General features: G+C 37.7%; 1 protein-coding gene and 1 pseudogene across 3 annotated transcripts in view; one reads left to right on the forward strand and one right to left on the reverse strand.

Annotated features, from left to right (window-relative positions):
* LOC145259135 (kinase D-interacting substrate of 220 kDa B-like) overlaps positions 1-4,551 on the forward strand; it is a 160,961-nt gene extending 156,410 nt beyond the window's left edge. For 2 of the 3 annotated variants that reach the window (XM_080116817.1, XM_080116818.1), the window contains one exon: positions 2,390-4,551. In XM_080116817.1, coding sequence (XP_079972943.1) covers positions 2,390-3,571 — 1,182 coding nt within the window. In that variant the 3' untranslated portion in view covers positions 3,572-4,551. The remainder of the gene's footprint in view (positions 1-2,389) is intronic. The other variant, XM_080116819.1, reaches the window with a different exon arrangement.
* A 13,381-nt stretch (positions 4,552-17,932) lies between these two features.
* Positions 17,933-18,148, reverse strand: LOC145259390 (U2 spliceosomal RNA; annotated as a pseudogene).
* Positions 18,149-19,171: the final 1,023 nt, after the last annotated feature.

The following is a 19,171-nucleotide window of genomic DNA, read 5'->3' on the forward strand; positions in this document are numbered from 1 at the left end:
TTGTCTACTTAGTCATGCACACTTGCATGAAGGTGTATGGAAGATAAAAAATTAAACAAAAAAAAAAACTAGCTTGTGTGCTTACAAACTGACAACTACTGGTATTAATCCTATAGATTGTAGAGAAGGCATGAGATGTTGTATTATGTTGCCCACTATGCAGTCCAGGGTACTAACAGTGCCTTAAATATAAAATCATAATAATTATTATTACTTTTTATTATATTTTATCCTTACCATGCCGGTTATATAAAACAGTAAGTTCATAGTTAGTGATTTATATCGGAAAGATTTTGAAAAAATAAATATACAAAGATTTGTTTGTCTATTTTTGTTGATATATCATGTCACTTAACCATTTTGGTATTCTACATTGCTAGTCGCTTTCTTATACATTTACATATTTATTTTTTTTCTTTTTATATTTGGTGTTAAATGAAGGAATAAACTTACATATTTATTTTATTTTTATTTAATTAAAAAATTTTTTTTATGACATGATACAAAGTTTTAATCATATCCAGCACACAGAAATTGAAATATCTAAGGAAGAACTAAACCATTTATTTGATCTACTCAGAGGTTCCGCACTGTGTGCCAACCTCTGACTACTGTAGCATCACCAGACATGCATTTTTACAACCACTTCCACGGAATTAGCCCCAATGAACTTATTGTACTTCACCATGCTTGACATGCCAGCCTGGGACAAGTCATCTGCATTTGTAAGCCGATCCTGTCAGGTGATGCCTAAGAGACATCTGAGATTATGCATGTGAAAGGCATTCAGCTTTCGTTCTTGGTGTGAGTAAAAGTCCAAGACTCACTACCATAAAGAAGAGTGCTCAGCATGCAGTCCTGGTACACTTCTTGGCAGTGGCTGCTTTGCCTATCCTCATTGAACTCTGCATCTAGAGACAAATTGGTGGAGCCGGGGTAGGTGAATTTGTCCATCACTTCCAGGGTGTGGTCACGGATAGTGATTGTAGGATTAGTGTTGACATCTTGGCCCATGATATTGGTTTTCTTCAGACTGATGATGAGGGTTAACTCTGTGCAAAAATTATCTAGATAAGTAGAAAAGAGCATTGCCAAGGCTGCTGTGAAGAAGGTGGGCTCTCTCTACCACGTTAGAAAGCTACTTACGCTTGAAAGTATCCTGTACCTCTATAAGGCCACCTTTCGCCTATGTATGAAGTACAGTTGTCATATTTGGGCTGGTGCATCTGCTCTTTGTCTCTCACTTCTGAACAGGGTTTAAAAGAGAGTCGCCAACCTGATAGGTCCTGAACTGTCATCTAGGCTTCAGTCTCTGTCCCATCAATGAAATGTTGCATCCCTCTGCCTGTTCTACAAGTATTTTAATGGTGAATGCTCTGATGGAACTAGTACCCCATTGACGTAAATACCCCCAACAAGCAGCTAAATCTGACCCCTACACAGTAGAGATAGATCCCTAGGTGTAAGAAAGCCTTCTACTCCAATAGTTTCTTCCTCAGAACTGCTAGACTTTAGAACTCTCTTTCGCGATTCTGTTTTCCCAACTGCACTGACATGCAGATGTTCAAGTGTAATGTGAAAGACATCTTACTACTCATCTCCCTTCATAATATCCCTGCAGCTTCTGTCCCCGATAGTAGCCCCCTACATCAAAGTGGCACTGTGCCTTGTTTGGGGTGAAAATTGAATGTCATCTCTTTGGGTTGTTTTACACCTTTTTTCTTGTTAACTATACTGCACACTCATACCTCATCACAAATCATCAAATAATATGCATGGAGTATTGTAGCCACATCTGGGTTGGTGCAACTACCTCTAGTCACTTACTCTCAGACAAGGTCCGAAAAAGATAAATTTAATAAGTCCAATATTATCATCCAAGTTCCAATCTCTGTCCCATCACTGCAATGTTGCATCCCTGTACCTATTTTACAAGTACTTCAATGGAATCTGCTCTGATGAATTTATAGCACGTTTCCTCGACGTACATACTCCTGACTAACCAGACAAGCAGTAACATTCCACCCCTTCACTATTGAGGTCCCTAGATGCTAGAAAGCTTTCTACTCTAGTAATTTTTTTTCTTCAAATTGCTAAACTTTAGAATTTCCTTTCTGTTTCCTGCTTCCCTGACTGCAAAAGTTTAAATGTAATGTGAACAGACATTTTGCTGCTCAACTCTCTACAGTCCCCCGTTAAACATTATTCCAAATAGTAGCCCCTTGTATTTCAAGTGACGATATGTGTTGTTTGGGATTAAAAAGAGTAAAAAAATCTTTCTATTTTTCATAATTTGCCAAAAAGAAAAATAATTTGTTACATATTTAGAATATTGATTATTATTAAAATGAAGATGTCTTTTATCAATTTTATCTTTTAATTTTTCTAGTCTTCCAAGCGCCTGAGTACATACACGGTAGAAGAGGTGTGTGATTTGCTCACGAAAATCCAAGGAGCTGATACCGAACGTCTGAAGAATTATTCTAAAGTGATTACAGAAAATAACATAAGTGGAATGGTTTTACTCTCTTGTGAGTTCGACGAATTAAAACCCGTGTTAATGATGCGCTTTGGAGATTGGCAAATCTTCCGTTCGATGATTTACGAGTTGCGCGAGCAGGAACTATCTCAACCTCCCAGCCCCACTTTTCGGCAACGTACCAATGAGACACCCACCAGCATAAGCCGTACAGCACCGAACCAGTATTCTCTTCCGAAATCCAAACCAAGTGATCCCACATTGTCACGCCACCGAGATTCTGACCCTATAACTGAGGCCGATGAAGAATGTTCCTCAAAAAAGGACAGCCCCATCACGGAGTCTCTTCTTACGCCGCCAACGGTGAACAACTCAATAAAACGAAACGATAGCATTTTTGCACAGATGGATATGGAGTTTGGAATGTTGCGTGAAGCCATGGAAGAATTTACGGAGACCTCAATGGATGACAACCGAAACATGATTGACGTCTCATCTGATGTATTCATCCATGACGACCAAAAGTCTCTTTCCTCATCATCTGCAGTAATGAAGATGTCAACATCGATGCCGCAGTGTTCAGTGGAGATAGAGATCGAGGCCGATGACAACCAGACAGACTCCGTACCAGCGACGAGCAGTTTCTACCTGGAGGATACGGATGATTCTTTGGACTTGACCGACTCTGCACCGCTTCTACAAGCTTCAGGGGATGATACTTTCTCGACAACAGAGGCCTCTATCCCTACAAGTCATTCTCTTGGTCAGCTTAGCAACCGGACGTTTAGTACTTCCAGTTTGAAGTTGTCTCGCAGCAAGGAACCTGCTGCCGAGTCGTTAACCAAGCGTCCAGTAGTGATGAAGATCAGTCAGTTTATCGACACAACAGACTCCACTGGAGTGCCGACTATGATCTCCATGCAGGACCTCCACCCTCAGCCGCAAGCTTTACAATCATCTATGGTGCAATTCGTTCAAGATAGAAACCAAAACACTCAGAACCAAGGCCTTCCAAGAAAGAAGTCTCGATCAGGACCCCTAGACGGAGCAGGGCCGGGAGCTTCACCAAGTGATGCATCCGAAATGTTATAACTTTGAACATATATATATATATATATATATGATGATAATTATAGAATTAATGGTTAAAATCAAGTTTTGTCTGTCTTTGTTTACATTCTTTGTCAGCTGATTGTTGTGCTTCATGATGAATGCCCTGAAAAAGTCACTTTTGATTAATGTTGACCAATTTTAAAAGATTCTGTTATTCTGAAAAACAGTCAAGTTTGTTTACATATTTTGAAACTCGTAAACATTAATCAAAAGTGACTTTTTCAGGGCACTTATCATGATGCACAATAATCAGCTGACAAAGAATGTAAACAAAGACGCATAGAACTTGATTTTAATTGAATTAATAATCCAATGTAATGAAAAATGAAAATTGTTTATAAGTTCATCAACATTTTGCCTTTATTCAAATACTTTCTCAAGATGATTGCTTTATAGAAAAGTATAGACAAAATTTGAAAATAAATGGTGAATCTTTGACATGGAAAGAATGTTTTTATTTTTTATTTTTTTTTTCAAAGTGAAACATACATGTTAAAATTCAAAATACATGGTGTATTTATGAAGTGTAAAAAATTTGTACATAGAATTGGTATTTATAAAAAAAACATTCATTCCACTTCATAAGCACACCACATATTTGGAATTTTTAATGTCTATATTTTATTTGGAAAAAAAGAATAAAAACATTCTTTCAACGTCATAGACACACCACATATTTTCAAATTTTAACTTTGATACTTTTCTCCAAATCAATCATCTTGAGAAAACCTTTAAAGATGAAACGTTGCACATTATAAATAATTTTCAGTTTATTCCATTATTTATTTATATATATATACTAAAAAGAGAAACATAGATTATCCCCGGTTCAATTTTAAGAAAGATTTGATAAATTCCCTAAATACAAAGCTAAGTGGAAATTCTAATGTTAAAAAAAAAAAAAAAGAAAAAAACAAACAAGATGTATTATTTTGAGTAAAATCAGTTCTATACAATTATTTGAGAATTAAATTCTTTTTATTCCCAAATATTTAATTTTCATTTTAAACAATGAAGATGAAATATTTAAACCTCAACGTGATTAATTTGATTGCATGCTTTTGATATATCTGTTTTTAGTCATCCATCGTAGGTAAATATAAATATATTTACGGGCGCCGCTCTTGTGGGTTGATCGGTAGAACTGCTGACTGTCAGCACGATGGTTCTAGGTTCAATCCTCGGCTTGGGAGAGGTGCTAGTCTAGCGGCACTGATGAATTATGATACAACACAACAGGACTGTATGTCGATGACTACAAATATATATATATATATATATCGATCTGTGCACACATTTTTGTTATAACATTTTTATTTCTTCCTTGCGATGATGTCATCTCGCACATGGCTTGATTATTTATATCCAGCCGCCATACGCACGGCGCACTCTTATATATAAAGGAAGAGAGAAAAATGTTATAAAAAGAATGTGCACAGACCGATGATCACATGAGAATGACAGGAAAAGATGCATGCCAGACAGGAAAGTACCTGTAAATAAATGTTCATCATCTCCACAGTCTCGAGTCCCTAGAGGAGTATAGGCCATCTGCAACAGTCCACCATTGTCCATGGTCTTGGTCGATTTTCTCCAGCTTCCCCCCAGGAATAGCCAGTCTGTTTAGCGTCAACCTCCAGATCTTCTAAGCATCCTTTTGGCTTTGACTCCAGCACATCATACTTTCTCTAGGTGCAGGACCTTCCTCTCCCAGAACCAGAGCCTCTTAGGTTCCTGTGGATGCTTTTGTCGCGAGTTCTTTTTTGAGGTGAGGGTACTGACACCACGCCCAACCTTTCCAGAAAGTAGGTGGAGTACTCTTAGTCTGGCCTCTACTCGTCGACCTGTCTGGCATGGGTGGTCCTACTAGGAGACGAATCTCCCGCCGTCTTAGCTCTTGGGGTCACCGAGACGCAAGCTGCCTAACCAATGCCAAGGTGGCATTCCCTTTGCGAAGAAATAAATGTTCAATTGAAAGAAAAAAAGTTTTGTTTTTTTTGTCTTGGTTTCATTGCGACAATGTCTATATGTAAACACATATGAAATGACGCTAACGTTACATATAAACACATATAATAAGTCCAAAAAATGCAACTTCATTTATTTTTAGAATTCAAATTTTTCCCATTGGAGATTTTTTGACATTTTTTCCTCTAAATAGTAGCTGAATGATGGGAGATTGTATTCAAATCTGATTAAAATTGAAACCTTATCAGCATGCAATATAGTGCATATGCACGAACGCATGGGGAAGCATCAGCAGCAGCAACAAAGGATGGCTGGCTGTGAAGAGATTAGTAGCAGCAGTAGCAGAAAAAAATGCATATGCAAATTACAAAGTATGCGTAAGAAGAAAAAAAGGAGAAAAAATGCACCACATGCTTTAAGAGAAACGTCAACGCTGAAGGAGAGACATAAAAAGCGAAAATGAGAATGGGCCAGTTGTGCCTAGCATGTGGTCGAAAGAAAGAGAAACGCGTGCCAGACTAAAATGGACAGGTTGCAGCAAGAGACGTTTTAAATAATGCCGAAAGTAACGATAATAAAAATGTTTTTTTAAAAAAAAAAATGACGATCCGGATTTTATTTATTTCCAGTTTTATTTTTATGAATTACTAAAGCAAAGTCCACAAGTGCAGGCATCAGTACAACATAACAGTCTGCATATACTGTCATCTTATTCTCCTCTTAAAAGAAGTTTGACCCGACGATGCCATTTTGTCTCATGACACACCAGTCACTTTCTGTTCATTAAGAGAATAAGTACATTTATGGGCCTTATTCTGCTTGTTCATATGCCCACTTAAGTGACAGTCTCATTACTAAAGAAAATCGAATCCAACAAGTCAAGGTCCTTTGATTGATAACTTCACAAAATGCTTCTCGTTCTGACTTGCTGTAATCAGTTTGCCTCTGCAAGATCTGAATTTTGTAAGGAAAGAGATTAAGGTCACCATCGAGAATCCTCAAACTGATATTCTTTAAATGCCAGTTTCTTGTGAAATATGGCATCTTGATTTTCTGGCGGATTCCTCAAGGTGTTCTGATAAAATCTTAAGTGTCAGGAATTATGGCTGAATGATGTTGACCACTGGTTTTTGTGGTGATCTACCACACTTCCTGTCTCCCAAAATTTGGCCATCAAACATAGAATTGTCTTCCTATCAGGTATATTGTTCCTGCCAAAATCTTTTGTGCATTGCCACTGCATCAGAAGAATTGATTTTGTGGCAAAGTACGCTTCAATTATTTCTATTTGCTGCTGCGTAGTAGTTTAACATCCAGTTGAATCCTTATTGGTATCGAAAGAATATCCTTCTCAAGCTGTCTGCACCATCTGAAAAATATCGAAAAAATTGTAAAACACAAATTTGGAATGAAAAACAAAATAGGATTCTTTTTTTTTTTTTTTTTCTATCATATATAAGGTGGAACGGTAAATTTGTCACCCTAAAGGAAACAACACTACAGCTTTATTTTAGAACTTTTATTGAAAACATCAATTCACGTAACTTGATTTCATAGTAGAACTGACATCTATTCAATGCAGCTTCCTTCAGCCTCAATCACCACCTTGATACAGGTGATACATAGACTGAGAGCATGCCTTTTCCACAAGCGTCGGCAGGAGCTCTGCAGAAGGTGGCGGTCAGGCTGAGTTTGGTGTTGTGGGAGGTCATGTTGGTGATGTTCTCAACGCATGACCAAACGAAGTAGTCCAGTAGATTCAGATCGGAAGGGGGGTAGTAAGAGAAGGGTACAAAGTCGTAGCACTCCTTCTGAAGTCAAGACTTGTATATCTGCTTCAAGTCCTGTTGCCACACTCCGGGTCTGCCAGTGGCCACCTGATAGCACCAGGCGATCACCACACTCTTCAGTGCATCCAGGTACACTTTGGTGTTGACTTTCAAGCTGACTTTGAATATGTGAGGTGGCATGATGTGACCCTCACTTGAAACCACACCAAAGACCATAACCGTGGCCAGAAACTTCCAGTTGTGCTTTCAGGGTGCTGGCAATGGTCCTGTTGTCATGACTTGGATCAGTAGAGAGCATTAGTTTGTCATTCTGTCGTTACCACTGTGATGTCCCCTAACATCTCTGATCTTGCTCGTTGAACATTGTCACTTTCAGACATAGAGAGAAGATTCAGACATGATAGAAAGCTCCTATTGCTCTTGGGATTTGTACAGAACTGGCCAATAGTAGATTGTCTGCAACAACAATAACCCCCCCCCCCCTAAAAAAAAATGGCTTTCATCAAAAGGAAATGGAATCATATCCTCTTCTCTAGGGTGACAATTTTATCATTCCACCCTATATATATAATTGTTATCCAAGAGTAAATCTGTAACAAAGCAAAACTTATCAAGATAAGAAAATCTCAACACTATCAAGGGGAGCAAAACAATAATATTAAACGAAAGAAAAGTTTATTATAGTATCAGAACAATAAGGAAACGTTAAAGGGGAAAATTAAGAAAAAACTCTTAAGATCATTGCATTTTTAAGCTAAAAACATCTCATCAGAAAAGAAGGGCCAGAATTATACAAAAAGCAAATATAGAAAAAAAAAACTGGCTTAATGACATTTAGAAATGAAATGAGAATGAAGGAATAGGATAATATGGTAAAAAATAATTAAAAGTAGGTACAACATCTAAGGGTAAATCGGAAAAGGGTACTTGTGCAGCTTAATCAAGGTATTAAAAAATGAAAATATTGAAAAAATGTTTATATTGTACGTATCTGTTATGGAATGAAGTTCTGCAAAAAAAATTTCATTTCATTTCATCAAGTAGTTTTAATAATTTTTTTTTTTTTTTTTGTAACAATGAAAACAATTTTTTTTTCATGGAAACAACTATGATTGAAAACAATTTTTCTTTTTCAAGAATAGCATCAAATAAGTGATTTTTTTTTTCTTCTTAATGAAAATAGTGTCTGCTGACAACTGATTACTGATTAGCTAATTACGTTCTCCTTTTCCAGCAGTTTATAGTAAGCTTTGGTCAGGTTTTGGAGCAGTACCATTAGTTTTAATAAATCAAGTCAAATTTATTTGTCAAAAAAAAAAAAAAAAGAGCAAAGTGCAACAAGCCATGTAAAAATACAGAAATTAATTACATCTACATATAATCTAAATGTTTTAAATTTTGATATTGTTGTCATCATCACAACCTGCTTTGATAGTTTGTTCCACAGAGCAGAAACATGGACAGAGGATGCAGTCTTCTTTTTGTTGAGCTGAAAACAGCGGTGGTACATCTTTTCATGGTACCCGCAGAGATCATGACTTGGTTCTGGGATGAAAAACTCTCAAAAGGTAGGTTTAAATTCCCGTTGTGTAATGTTGTCCAAGAACCAACATGTTGTAGCCTCAGTCGCAAAGCAGACAAAGAATAGAAAAGAACTTCAACTTGCTTTCTTTTTTTTTTTTGTACAGCGACATTTATTTCATCATTCTGTCATTACCACTGCGATGTCCTCTAACATCTTCTTGAACGTCATTCATGCTTCTAACGTGATCTCGAACGTTCTTTCCATCTTTAATGTGATTCAAGTCTTCTCATACCCTCTACTGGTCAAATGAAAACAGTTTTAGTCTTTGGAGCCACTATTGTGTTACACTACCCCATGGATTAAACTGTTCCATTTGAAATTCCATGTAGATTCCTAAGTTTGATAGAAAGATTCCGAGGTTTGACAAGTTATACCTGAAGAAGGTTGGAGGTTCCATCGGCTGAAATGTTGTGAAAATAACACTCAAGATAAGAACAGTAGTGTGAATAATCAAAATAATGTGAATTATTAATCATCTCAAAAATTCAGAAACATAATGAAAAAATGAGGTTCATAGATTGTCAGTAGATAGGCCTTTTTAAGTGAATACTGGCTAACTATTATCTTAAATGGATAGCTGGGTGGTTGAATGGGAATCACTAAGAAGAAAAACATCTAACTTTCTAGTTAAAACTACATGTATTCCAGAAGATGGGTAAAGAGCAATCAGACTTGATCCTCTGGGTTTGACACAAGCAGTTTGATTTTCTGGTATTTGTCAAGTAGTTGGGTCTGTGTGCTGTGTGCCACTTCAAGCAAGTTTAGACCCTTTGGCTTAGCTAACGGATTATGTTCTTTAGATTTATATTTTGATTGAGTCGGGTTAAAAATTCTCCTTGGCAACGAGCATGATTGTAATGTCCAAAATAAAAATTGATTTTAAACGGGAGTTGCGATTTTATTTTATTTGCTAAACTCAAAATTAATAATTAAAGCCAAAGTTCTTTCAAACTATTTTTTTTTTACTCAAAATCACTCAGACAAGACATGAAGCCACTTTATGTAAGGAGATAAAAAATAAATACTATTTTATGGTCAAAACTGTAGTTTAGAGATCATATCTGGGATCGTGGTACATGGAGGATGTTGTCCTTTTTTTAAAGGAAATTATTCCATACAAGTATGTGATGTAAGATAAAAAAAGGGGGTAAATCTATCCCGAACTATTTGCATCTGGTACAATCATAGCGAATAGTAGAAAAAAAATTCAATCCTCAGTGTGAGCAAGACTCAAAATATAATTGCAAATTACTTAGGACTTCTACCCAGTCATGCTATTGTGGCAGAATGAATGAGGGTTCTTTTTGATGAAGCTCTTGCGCTCCCTACATGTAATAGCGTGTACCAGATTTGTACACATAGAGAAGCAAGCACAACCAAGTAGATGCAGTTTTCATTTCAAAATGTCAGTGCATTTCAACACGGCTCATGTTGACAGGTGACGACTGATACAGCGCTGAGACCACATCGCTGACACTGCTAGCTCCAAATAAAACCACAACTCCAGTTTAATACAAGAAACAGATTTATTTTGGGATCAATGGTATTCGTTTTTGAACAACAAACTTACAAACAAGTAATTGTTAGCTCAACCAAATCAAAATATCAGTCCAATGGTTCAATCAACAAAGGCTGATCTCTGAAAGGCACACCAACCCTACCACCTCAAATCCCAAAAACCAAACTGAGATATCCAGAGGACCAAATCTGATTGACATCTCTTATATATCTTCTGTAATCTATTGGAATCTAATCTCACCACAACCATCCAGAAAGACCACTTGAAATAATGGTTGGCCGATATTCATTTGAAATGAGCTAATCTGCCTCCAATCTATGAACATCAAAACCCAATGCCTGGGGGTTCGGTCATTATTTTTAGCAGTGATTCTGTAGATAAAATTGTAATCAGTGAAAATTATTTGCCTCAAAAACGCCCACATGTTTGTATTTCTTGTAGGGTTCAGCAGCTGAATGATAGAAAAAAACAGAAAGGTGATGCCCAGTTGATTTTATGTGGTTGTATGAACTAACGTGAATTCTCACTGATCATATGCAAATTAGATGATCTCAGGCCGCATATAAGCAAGCCGTTTGAAGAAGAATTTATCTTTTTGAAGGTGAGCCATGCACGTGCTACATTGAGGCATGGCTTATTATTTGAATCTGATAGAATACAGTGAAGTTAAGACATGCAAATTACGGTATCAGTGAAAAGGAGTGCTGCTAATTGATGTATTTAGAACACAAGTTCATAACCAGAACAAAGACATTTTTCAAAGAGAAATAAAATTTTGGGTGACCAAATCCAATAATCAGAGATATTTCCAATTTTTGGAGTGGCCGCTTTTCTTTTGGCCGAACATCTTTTACCTGCAGCAAGTCAGTTATTTGCATACACAACTGACATACAACCTATTAAACATGAGGTTGTTACGTCACATGATTATGAATTAGGCTATACGGTTTAACAATTTCTACCAGAATTGTTTATGACTATCATTAGATTTTGGGGGTTCACAGACCAGACAGAGAGTCTCCAAACAGCCATAAAGCCTGTCACCTGTTGACTACATGCTCTGAGCATAACCATCCTCACCTCGGGACTTGTTCCGTCGGCACCAAAAAAGTCTACGCCATTTCTGAAATAGCCTTTTGCTTGTTGATTGCGATATAATGCTGGTCCTGTACAGGAGGTTCACCATCCCAGGCTGTATCTTCTCTCTTTGAGGAGTGGGTGGGTTATACTACTCACCTGAGATGCACCTTCTGGGAAATGCAGAGAGAGCTGTCCATTTTTTTTCAGGTGATGGGAGAAAGATAAATATTTATCCTCATGTGATGATATGTTATATAGATCCTAATGCTGGTAGGTAGAAATTATGTTAACTAGTATGGATTTTGGCAAGGGTTACATAAGTACATGTTGGAATGGTCTGGCAGTGAATGTAAATGAACCCAGTCCATCTAGTGTGATAGAAGCAAGTGTCAGGGATATTACATAAATGAAGACATGACAGAGTTTTGAGAAATTTTAAGGCAGTTTACAACATGAAAGCTGGTGCACAAGAAATGCTGACAATGTAGAAATCTAAGAAAAATTTCCTCAAGACCTGTCCATTTGCTGATTGTTTTTAAGGTTGAGTCAGAAATGTAAATAAGAAATTTATTTTAGCCTTTCTTTTAGAAGGAATTAATTTTGATCTCTCCTCTCATGAAGTACTTCTCGCTCTAATAAAACCTTTAAAACTGCCAACAAGTGTTTCCATCCATGAATTTTTAGCCTTTCTTTTATAAGGAATTAATTTTGGTCTTTCCCTTTGTGAACAAACTTCTTTACCTTTAAAACCGCAACAAGTTTCTTTGTTTCCATGAGTTCAATAGCCCGAGTTTCCATGAGCCACTAGACGATCATACATATAGTCAACAACCACAACACACACATGGGAAGCGACAAGACCACATATATGTGAAAAGACTTTTATTAATTGATCATTTCTTGATCTCTCACTGGCAACAACTGCAGTGAGTATGTGTTTGTTGTAAAACATGTGCGACGGATTGTTCAAGACGTGGTTTATTGTCTTTTACCATTATAAAATTATATTGTACGTATCTGTTATGTGTGTAGACATGCATATAATATGGACAACAAACACGGATGCTAGGGACAAGATTCATATCGTAGTTTATTCTCCATAATGGCTATCTTACAGACCCCCACACCAAGGTGAGTTATGCCGGCCAAGGGAGGTAAGTAGGGGAAGTGTACCTCTACTAGGAGAGTTACACCTAAAGGGGGGGGTATTGTTTATACACGTAACATCTCCCTCCTTACAGGGGAAGAGAGAAAGTGTGTCCTTTTCAAAATTCAGGTAGATCATTCACAATATCTGACAGGCTTTCTTATGACTTTGCCCGATCTTGTCTGTATTGGTGATATTGTTCTCTCGTTTGGGTCTTGTTGATCTGCTGGTGTTTCCATCTCATTTTGTCTATTTGTTGCATTGTCTGGGGTGAGTCTTTCTATCTCAGAGTGGTTGTAGATGGTGCCTCTTGGTTGGTGTATGGGGAAAGAGTGTTTTGGTTGTATTGTTTGGCATATGAAACGACGGTTGCGGCGGTATTGTTGTCCGCTTGCATTTTCAACTTCGTACGACCGACCAGTCAACCTTTTTCTTACCGTGGCTTCCTCCCACTCTCTTGCGTGAGGTCTTAGAGGCTGGATCCAGACATTGCTGCCCACATGAAGTTGGCTCAGTTCTCTGCCTTTGCCCTGCCGCCTCAGCTTCTTATCTTCTTTCTTTTGTGCCTCATAATGTGAGTAAGTGTAGCTGGGCCTCAGTAGGGCCTCGGTGGTTGGTACTGTTGCCTTTGTCCGTCGGCCTAGCAGTCTCTGTGCTGGACTAGTATTGAGACCTTCAGTGGGTATATTTCGCATGTTCAGTAGCCCAAGTAATAGGTCCTCTCCCTAAGCTTTGCACTTTCGCATTAGACGCTTCATAATTTTCACAGCTGCCTCAGCAGCACCATTTGCTTGACTGTTCCCAGGGGATATTGTTTCGTGAGTAAACGCCCAATCTTTTGCAAACTTCCGAAACATGCTAGATGAGAATTGGGGTCCATTATCAGAAATGAGGATGTCTGGTATACCATATCTAGCAAAATGGCCTCTAAGACGACTGATCACTGCATCTGACGTTGAGCCATTCAACTTGTCAACCTCAAAAAAACTGCTATGCTGGTCCACCGTGACCAAATATTCATTTCCACCCCATGAGAAAATGTCGGTAGCAACTCGTTGCCAGGGTCTCTTTGGTACTTCTGTGATTATGAGGGGGTCCGCTGGTTGACAGTCTGCATATGTTGCACATGTGGCACAGGCTTGGACATATTGGTGTATTTCAGCGGACATACAAAACAATAGCTCTCTCGCTCTTCTGAGACAAGAGTTTATGCCTAGGTGGCCCGCATGACATTTTTGTTTCATTTCCGCTCTCATAGATTGAGGTACGACTATTCTTTGTCCTCTTAGTATTAGTCCATCTTGTGCTGTCAACTCGTCCCTGTAGTCAAAAAAAAGTTTTACTGAGTCGGGCAACAGTTTTTTGTCACTGGGCTAGCCTGTCGCAATAACCTCGGCTAATATCTTCATGATAGGATCCTCCAGTGTCTTGAATCTGATCTCAGAAAGTCTGCGGTCTTTGATTGGATGCATCGTCAAATTATTTACAGTCATGAGCTCTTCTGATTTTGGTTCGTCTATGGGCGCACGTGAGAGAGTGTCTGCTAATGGGATTTCTTTCTCTGGCTTGTATCTGATAGAGAAATCATACTGTTGAGCCCGTAGCAGCAAGTTTTGGAGTCGTTTAGGTGCTTTCGCTAGTGGCTTCTGGCAGATCGCCACAAGTGGTTTATGGTCAGTGAGGACATTCACTTTCCTTCCATGCGTGTAATGGTGAAATTTTTCCAGACCATATACCACCGCAAGCATCTCTTTTTCAATTTGGGCGTATCTTCCTTCGGCTTGCATAGGTAACTGGTTGCCCTTCTTGGATCAGGGCTGCTCTCAACCCATACTCACATGCATCATTCTCAAGTGTGAGTTCTTTAAGTGGGTTGTAGTAAGAGAGCACTGGTGCTTTGCATATCATATCTTTGACTGTCTTGAAAGCCGATTGCTGTGCCTCTGACCACGTCCATGTGACATCTTTTTTTGTTAGGTCTTGGAGGGGCTTTAAGATTGTCGTCAGGTTGGGGATAAATTTCCCAACATAGTTTACCATGCCAAGAAATCTACGTAGGTCTCCAATAGTTTCTGGTGCTGGCATGTCAGTAATGGCCCTGATTTTTTCTGGGTCAGCCACTATACCTTCCTTGGTTATGCGATGTCCCATGAAAACGATAGCGTCTAGGCCTATTTTTAACTTTTCAGGGTTTAATTTTATCCCTATTGTCTGGCATTTTTAGAAGGCTGTGAAGTCGTCTGTCATGTTCCTCCTGGTTAGTTCCATAAATCACCAGGTCATCAGCAATGATAATGACTCCTTTCATGTCCTGGAATTGCTCTACCAGCTTCCTTTGAAATATTTCGGCTGCCGAGTTTAGACCAAAAGGTAGTCGACGCCAACGGTATCGGCCGAAACATGTTTGGAATGTGGTCAAGTTGCTGGAGGCTTCATCAAGTTCAACATGCCAATATCCTGAAGATAGATCCACCTTGCTGAATATCTTTGCATCCCTCATATCGTAGAGGGTATCCTCGAGGATAGGCATGATGTAGTGTTCCGGCATGAGTGCTTTCTTGAGCTCATGCGGGTCCAGGCATATTCTTAAGGCTCCATTCTTCTTCCTTGTGAGGACTAGTTGGCTAACCCATGGAGTAGGCTTATATACCGGCTCGATGACTCCCATTTTTGTCAGTCTGTCTAGTTCCTTCTTTAGTTCTGGTCGTACCGCCACAGGTGTCCTCCTGTTCGCCATCACAGCTGGAATAGCCTCTGGCTTAAGTTGTAGGGTTGCAACTCCTGGTAGTCTTCCCAATTTTCCATCAAACACCTCCTGGTAGTTATTGTCCATGTTAACTGCTGCAACACGGTGGAAATTCTGCTGTTTTATTTCAACCAGGTCCATATGCGTACTTGTAGGTAGGCCCAATAAGGGTTGACAGTCGTATTCGTCTCTGAATACGACAAACTCCACTGAACTGAATATGTTTTGTTCGTCTTAGGGTTTTTAACATTTTTGTGACATATTCCGAGTGGTTTCAAAAGAGATTTGTTCCACATTGTCAGAACCCCATTGTATGGTGTTAATTCATTTGCAAACTTTGCAGGAAGTGTGTTGATGGTTGCCCGTGTCAATCTGGAAGACAATTTCCTGGTTGTCGAGGAGCATGAGACACTTGGCATCTTTCCTATGCTTCTTATTTGACTTCACTGCATTCACCCAGTGGGTATATTCTCCCTCATCATCCTCTGATGAAGTGTCGACATGGTGCACATGTGGTCGTGGCCTACTGTACTTTTTATTCTTTGATGTGTTGCTCCATTGTCCCATAGCTTTACTGGACTTGTTGGGGCACCTTGACTCAAAATGGCCTTTCTCCATACATGCGTTACATCGTTTACCAAAAGCTGGACATCTGCTGCGCTTTGCTGCATGCAAGTAACCACAGAAGGAGCATTTCTTCTTTTGAGCTGGTTCCCAAGCTTTACTGGTTTCACTGACCCTCATTATCCGGGCAGTAGCATCCTCTGTTCCCATATTTTGACTTTGTATAGAGGCCTTTTCAGCTGCCCTGCAAATATCTACACTTTTCTGCAGGGTAAGGTTTTGGAGTTTTAGAAGGTCCTGCTTTGTGTTTTGATTCCGGATGCCTTCCACAAGCTGGTCTCTGAGCATCGACTCATAGCATTTGAAGCAAAAATTACAGCTTCGTGACAGGAGTCTTAAGTCGTTATAGAAAACATCAAAAGCTTCACCTTCCTCCTGCTTCCTCTGACGAAAAACAAACCTCTTGTAAGTTTCATTCGTTATTCCTACAGCATATTCATTTAAAGCCTGTAGTATATCTTGTACAGTGCGGTCTGTATCTGGGTGTCAAACTGTATACTTTGGTATATCCTCATAGCTTCATCGCCTCAATAGTTTTCTAGCACTGCCACTTGTATTTCTCTCGGTTTTCGGTCAAGTCGGGTTAGCAGTGCATAGTTGGACCATCTTTTGAAAAACAAGTTCCATGAATCAGCCTTATTCCCGCCGAATACGAGTCTTTCAGGAGCCCCCATGTGTAGACCAGCCATACCAGTAGAGAGATTAGTGACAGTAGTAGTAGTAGCCGTCGTGTCATCAATAGACATCTTGATGGTGTAAACAGGACAGATAAATAGTCACAGTGACAAAGTGATGCTAGTAAGCACTAGAAGTCAACAGTAAACAGACCAGACACCGTCACCGTCCGTACGGACGTCGAACATAGCAGAGAAGACAAAAAAAGAAAAAGAAAAAAAACAGCTTACTCAGTTTTATGACGACCGGCAGTTGTTTTCATAGTTTAGGAGACTTGTTTCGGTTTTTACCACAATCTGCCACCATGTTATGTGTGTAGACATGCATATAATATGGACAACAAACATGGATGCTAGGGACAAGATTCATATCGTAGTTTATTCTCCATAATGGCTATCTTACAGACCCCCACACCAAGGTGAGTTATGCCGGCCAAGGGAGGTAAGTAGGGGAAGTGTACCTCTACTAGGAGAGTTACACCTAAAGGGGGGGGTATTGTTTATACACGTAACAGTACCCATTATGGATTTAAGTTTTCACAAAAAAAAATTTCACTTAATTTGATCAAGTAGTTTTTTTTTTTTTTTTTTAACAGAGGAAAATCACATTTTAATGAGACCAATCGTATCCTGCCATCTTGCCTATTTTGTGGATGAGGAGGGGGTCTCCAGGGGAGATAATTCCAATCACTGCTTCCAAAAAGTTGACGAGATTATTTTGAAACATGGGCAGAAAAAATGTGTAGATAAATATTTTAGCTTTTTTCACTTATTTTACAAAGCCTCTCTGTCCTTTTTAAAAATTTTTAATGCTTTTGTCCTTTGTTAATCTCTTTTTCGTTTAAAGGCACCCTCTCCTCGTCCGCAAAAGATCTATCTCATTAAAATTTAATTTTCCTCTGTTAAAAAAAAAAAAAAGTACTTGATCCAATTAAGTGAAATTTTATTTATGAGAACTTAAATCCATAACAGGTACGTACAATATATATTTTTTCTCCAATATTTTCATTTTTTAATGTCTTGATTAAATTAAACAAGTACCAAATATTTTATGGCATGACATGAACAAATGAATAAGGGAGATAATAGCAAAATATATCTCGGTTTAATTACTTTCCGTTAACAAAATAAATAAATAAATAAATAAATAAATAAATAAAACGGCGATGTGCATTTTAGCTAATCGGGCATATATTTTTTTTTTCGGAAGAGTTACAGTACCTATTTACTATGCCTCCCCACGGGGCAGAGTTAGACACCAGGGTCGTTTTTTAACGTGGAGAAAAGGTACAAAAATAAAAATTGTCTCAGTCGTGAAGGATTTCTCCTCCACCGAAAGAGAACAAGAAATAGAAGTGCAGCACTGCAGCATCTGAAGAACAGATACTACACTTTGATCTTGACCAAAAGGCAGAGAAAAGAGAAGATAGTCCAAAATTTAATTATGTTTTTTTAATGTTTGAAAATGAAGTTATTGAAAAATACGCAAAACATTTACTGAATTAAATTAAGTTTCGAAAAGTAATGTTTTCTCTTTAATTCGTTTTTATTAAATTTGTTTTTAATTACATTCTCTCCTTATAAATTATTAAATTGCGTTCGTCACTGTCATAAATCCCAGAATGCTTTGTTGGATGACGTCACAATGGAGATAATTCGGAATTAATCAATTTTATAATTTAAATTTTTCTTTGACTAAAATTATTTAAATGTTATACTGAAATAATAAATTCAATTAATTTATGAATCGAAATATTTGACTTAAAAAAAAAGTTTGGATTTTAACAGTTTCTGCTACTTTTAAATCTCCAACATATAACCAGAAAATATTAAAAAAAAAAAAAAAAAACTTTAAAAGAAAGTATTTATTATGAAAGTAAATAATCATTAATTTTATTGAAATAAAAATATTGAATAAATAAAAATAAAGATATTTTATCAAAATAAAATGTTGAATTAAAATATGCAATGCATTTTAATTCACCTTTTTTTTTTTTCAATGAATGAATTAAGGAAATGTTCGATTCTTTGTGTACGCGTGTGCGCGCCCACTTTTTACAACGAAAACAAATAATTGTTTTTCAATACTTTCGTAAATTAACTTATTTTTCGTAAATATTTATTTCTTTATTAATAAAAATTATCAGACATGTGTGTTTATTTCTTACATGGGTGTAACTTTGATAGACACACATCGAATTGTTATAATTATTTAAATCAAATATTTATTAAAATCCAAAATAAAATCTAAAGCGAATTAAAATACATCCCATTAACAAAATACGGCACTTATGCAGAATACGGATCGTGCTGAAGTAATAATATTAATATTTAGAAACCATTCTCTGGGAAGACGGGACTTTTTGAACTATTCTGTTTAACTTTCACCTAATAATTTAATAAACAAAAGATGCCGTAAAAATTGGATTTAACTTAAAAATATTAT

Source organism: Euprymna scolopes, chromosome 34 (genome assembly GCF_053919585.1).
Source record: "Euprymna scolopes isolate OS-2025 chromosome 34, ASM5391958v1, whole genome shotgun sequence".
NCBI classification, from domain to species: domain Eukaryota; kingdom Metazoa; phylum Mollusca; class Cephalopoda; order Sepiida; family Sepiolidae; genus Euprymna; species Euprymna scolopes.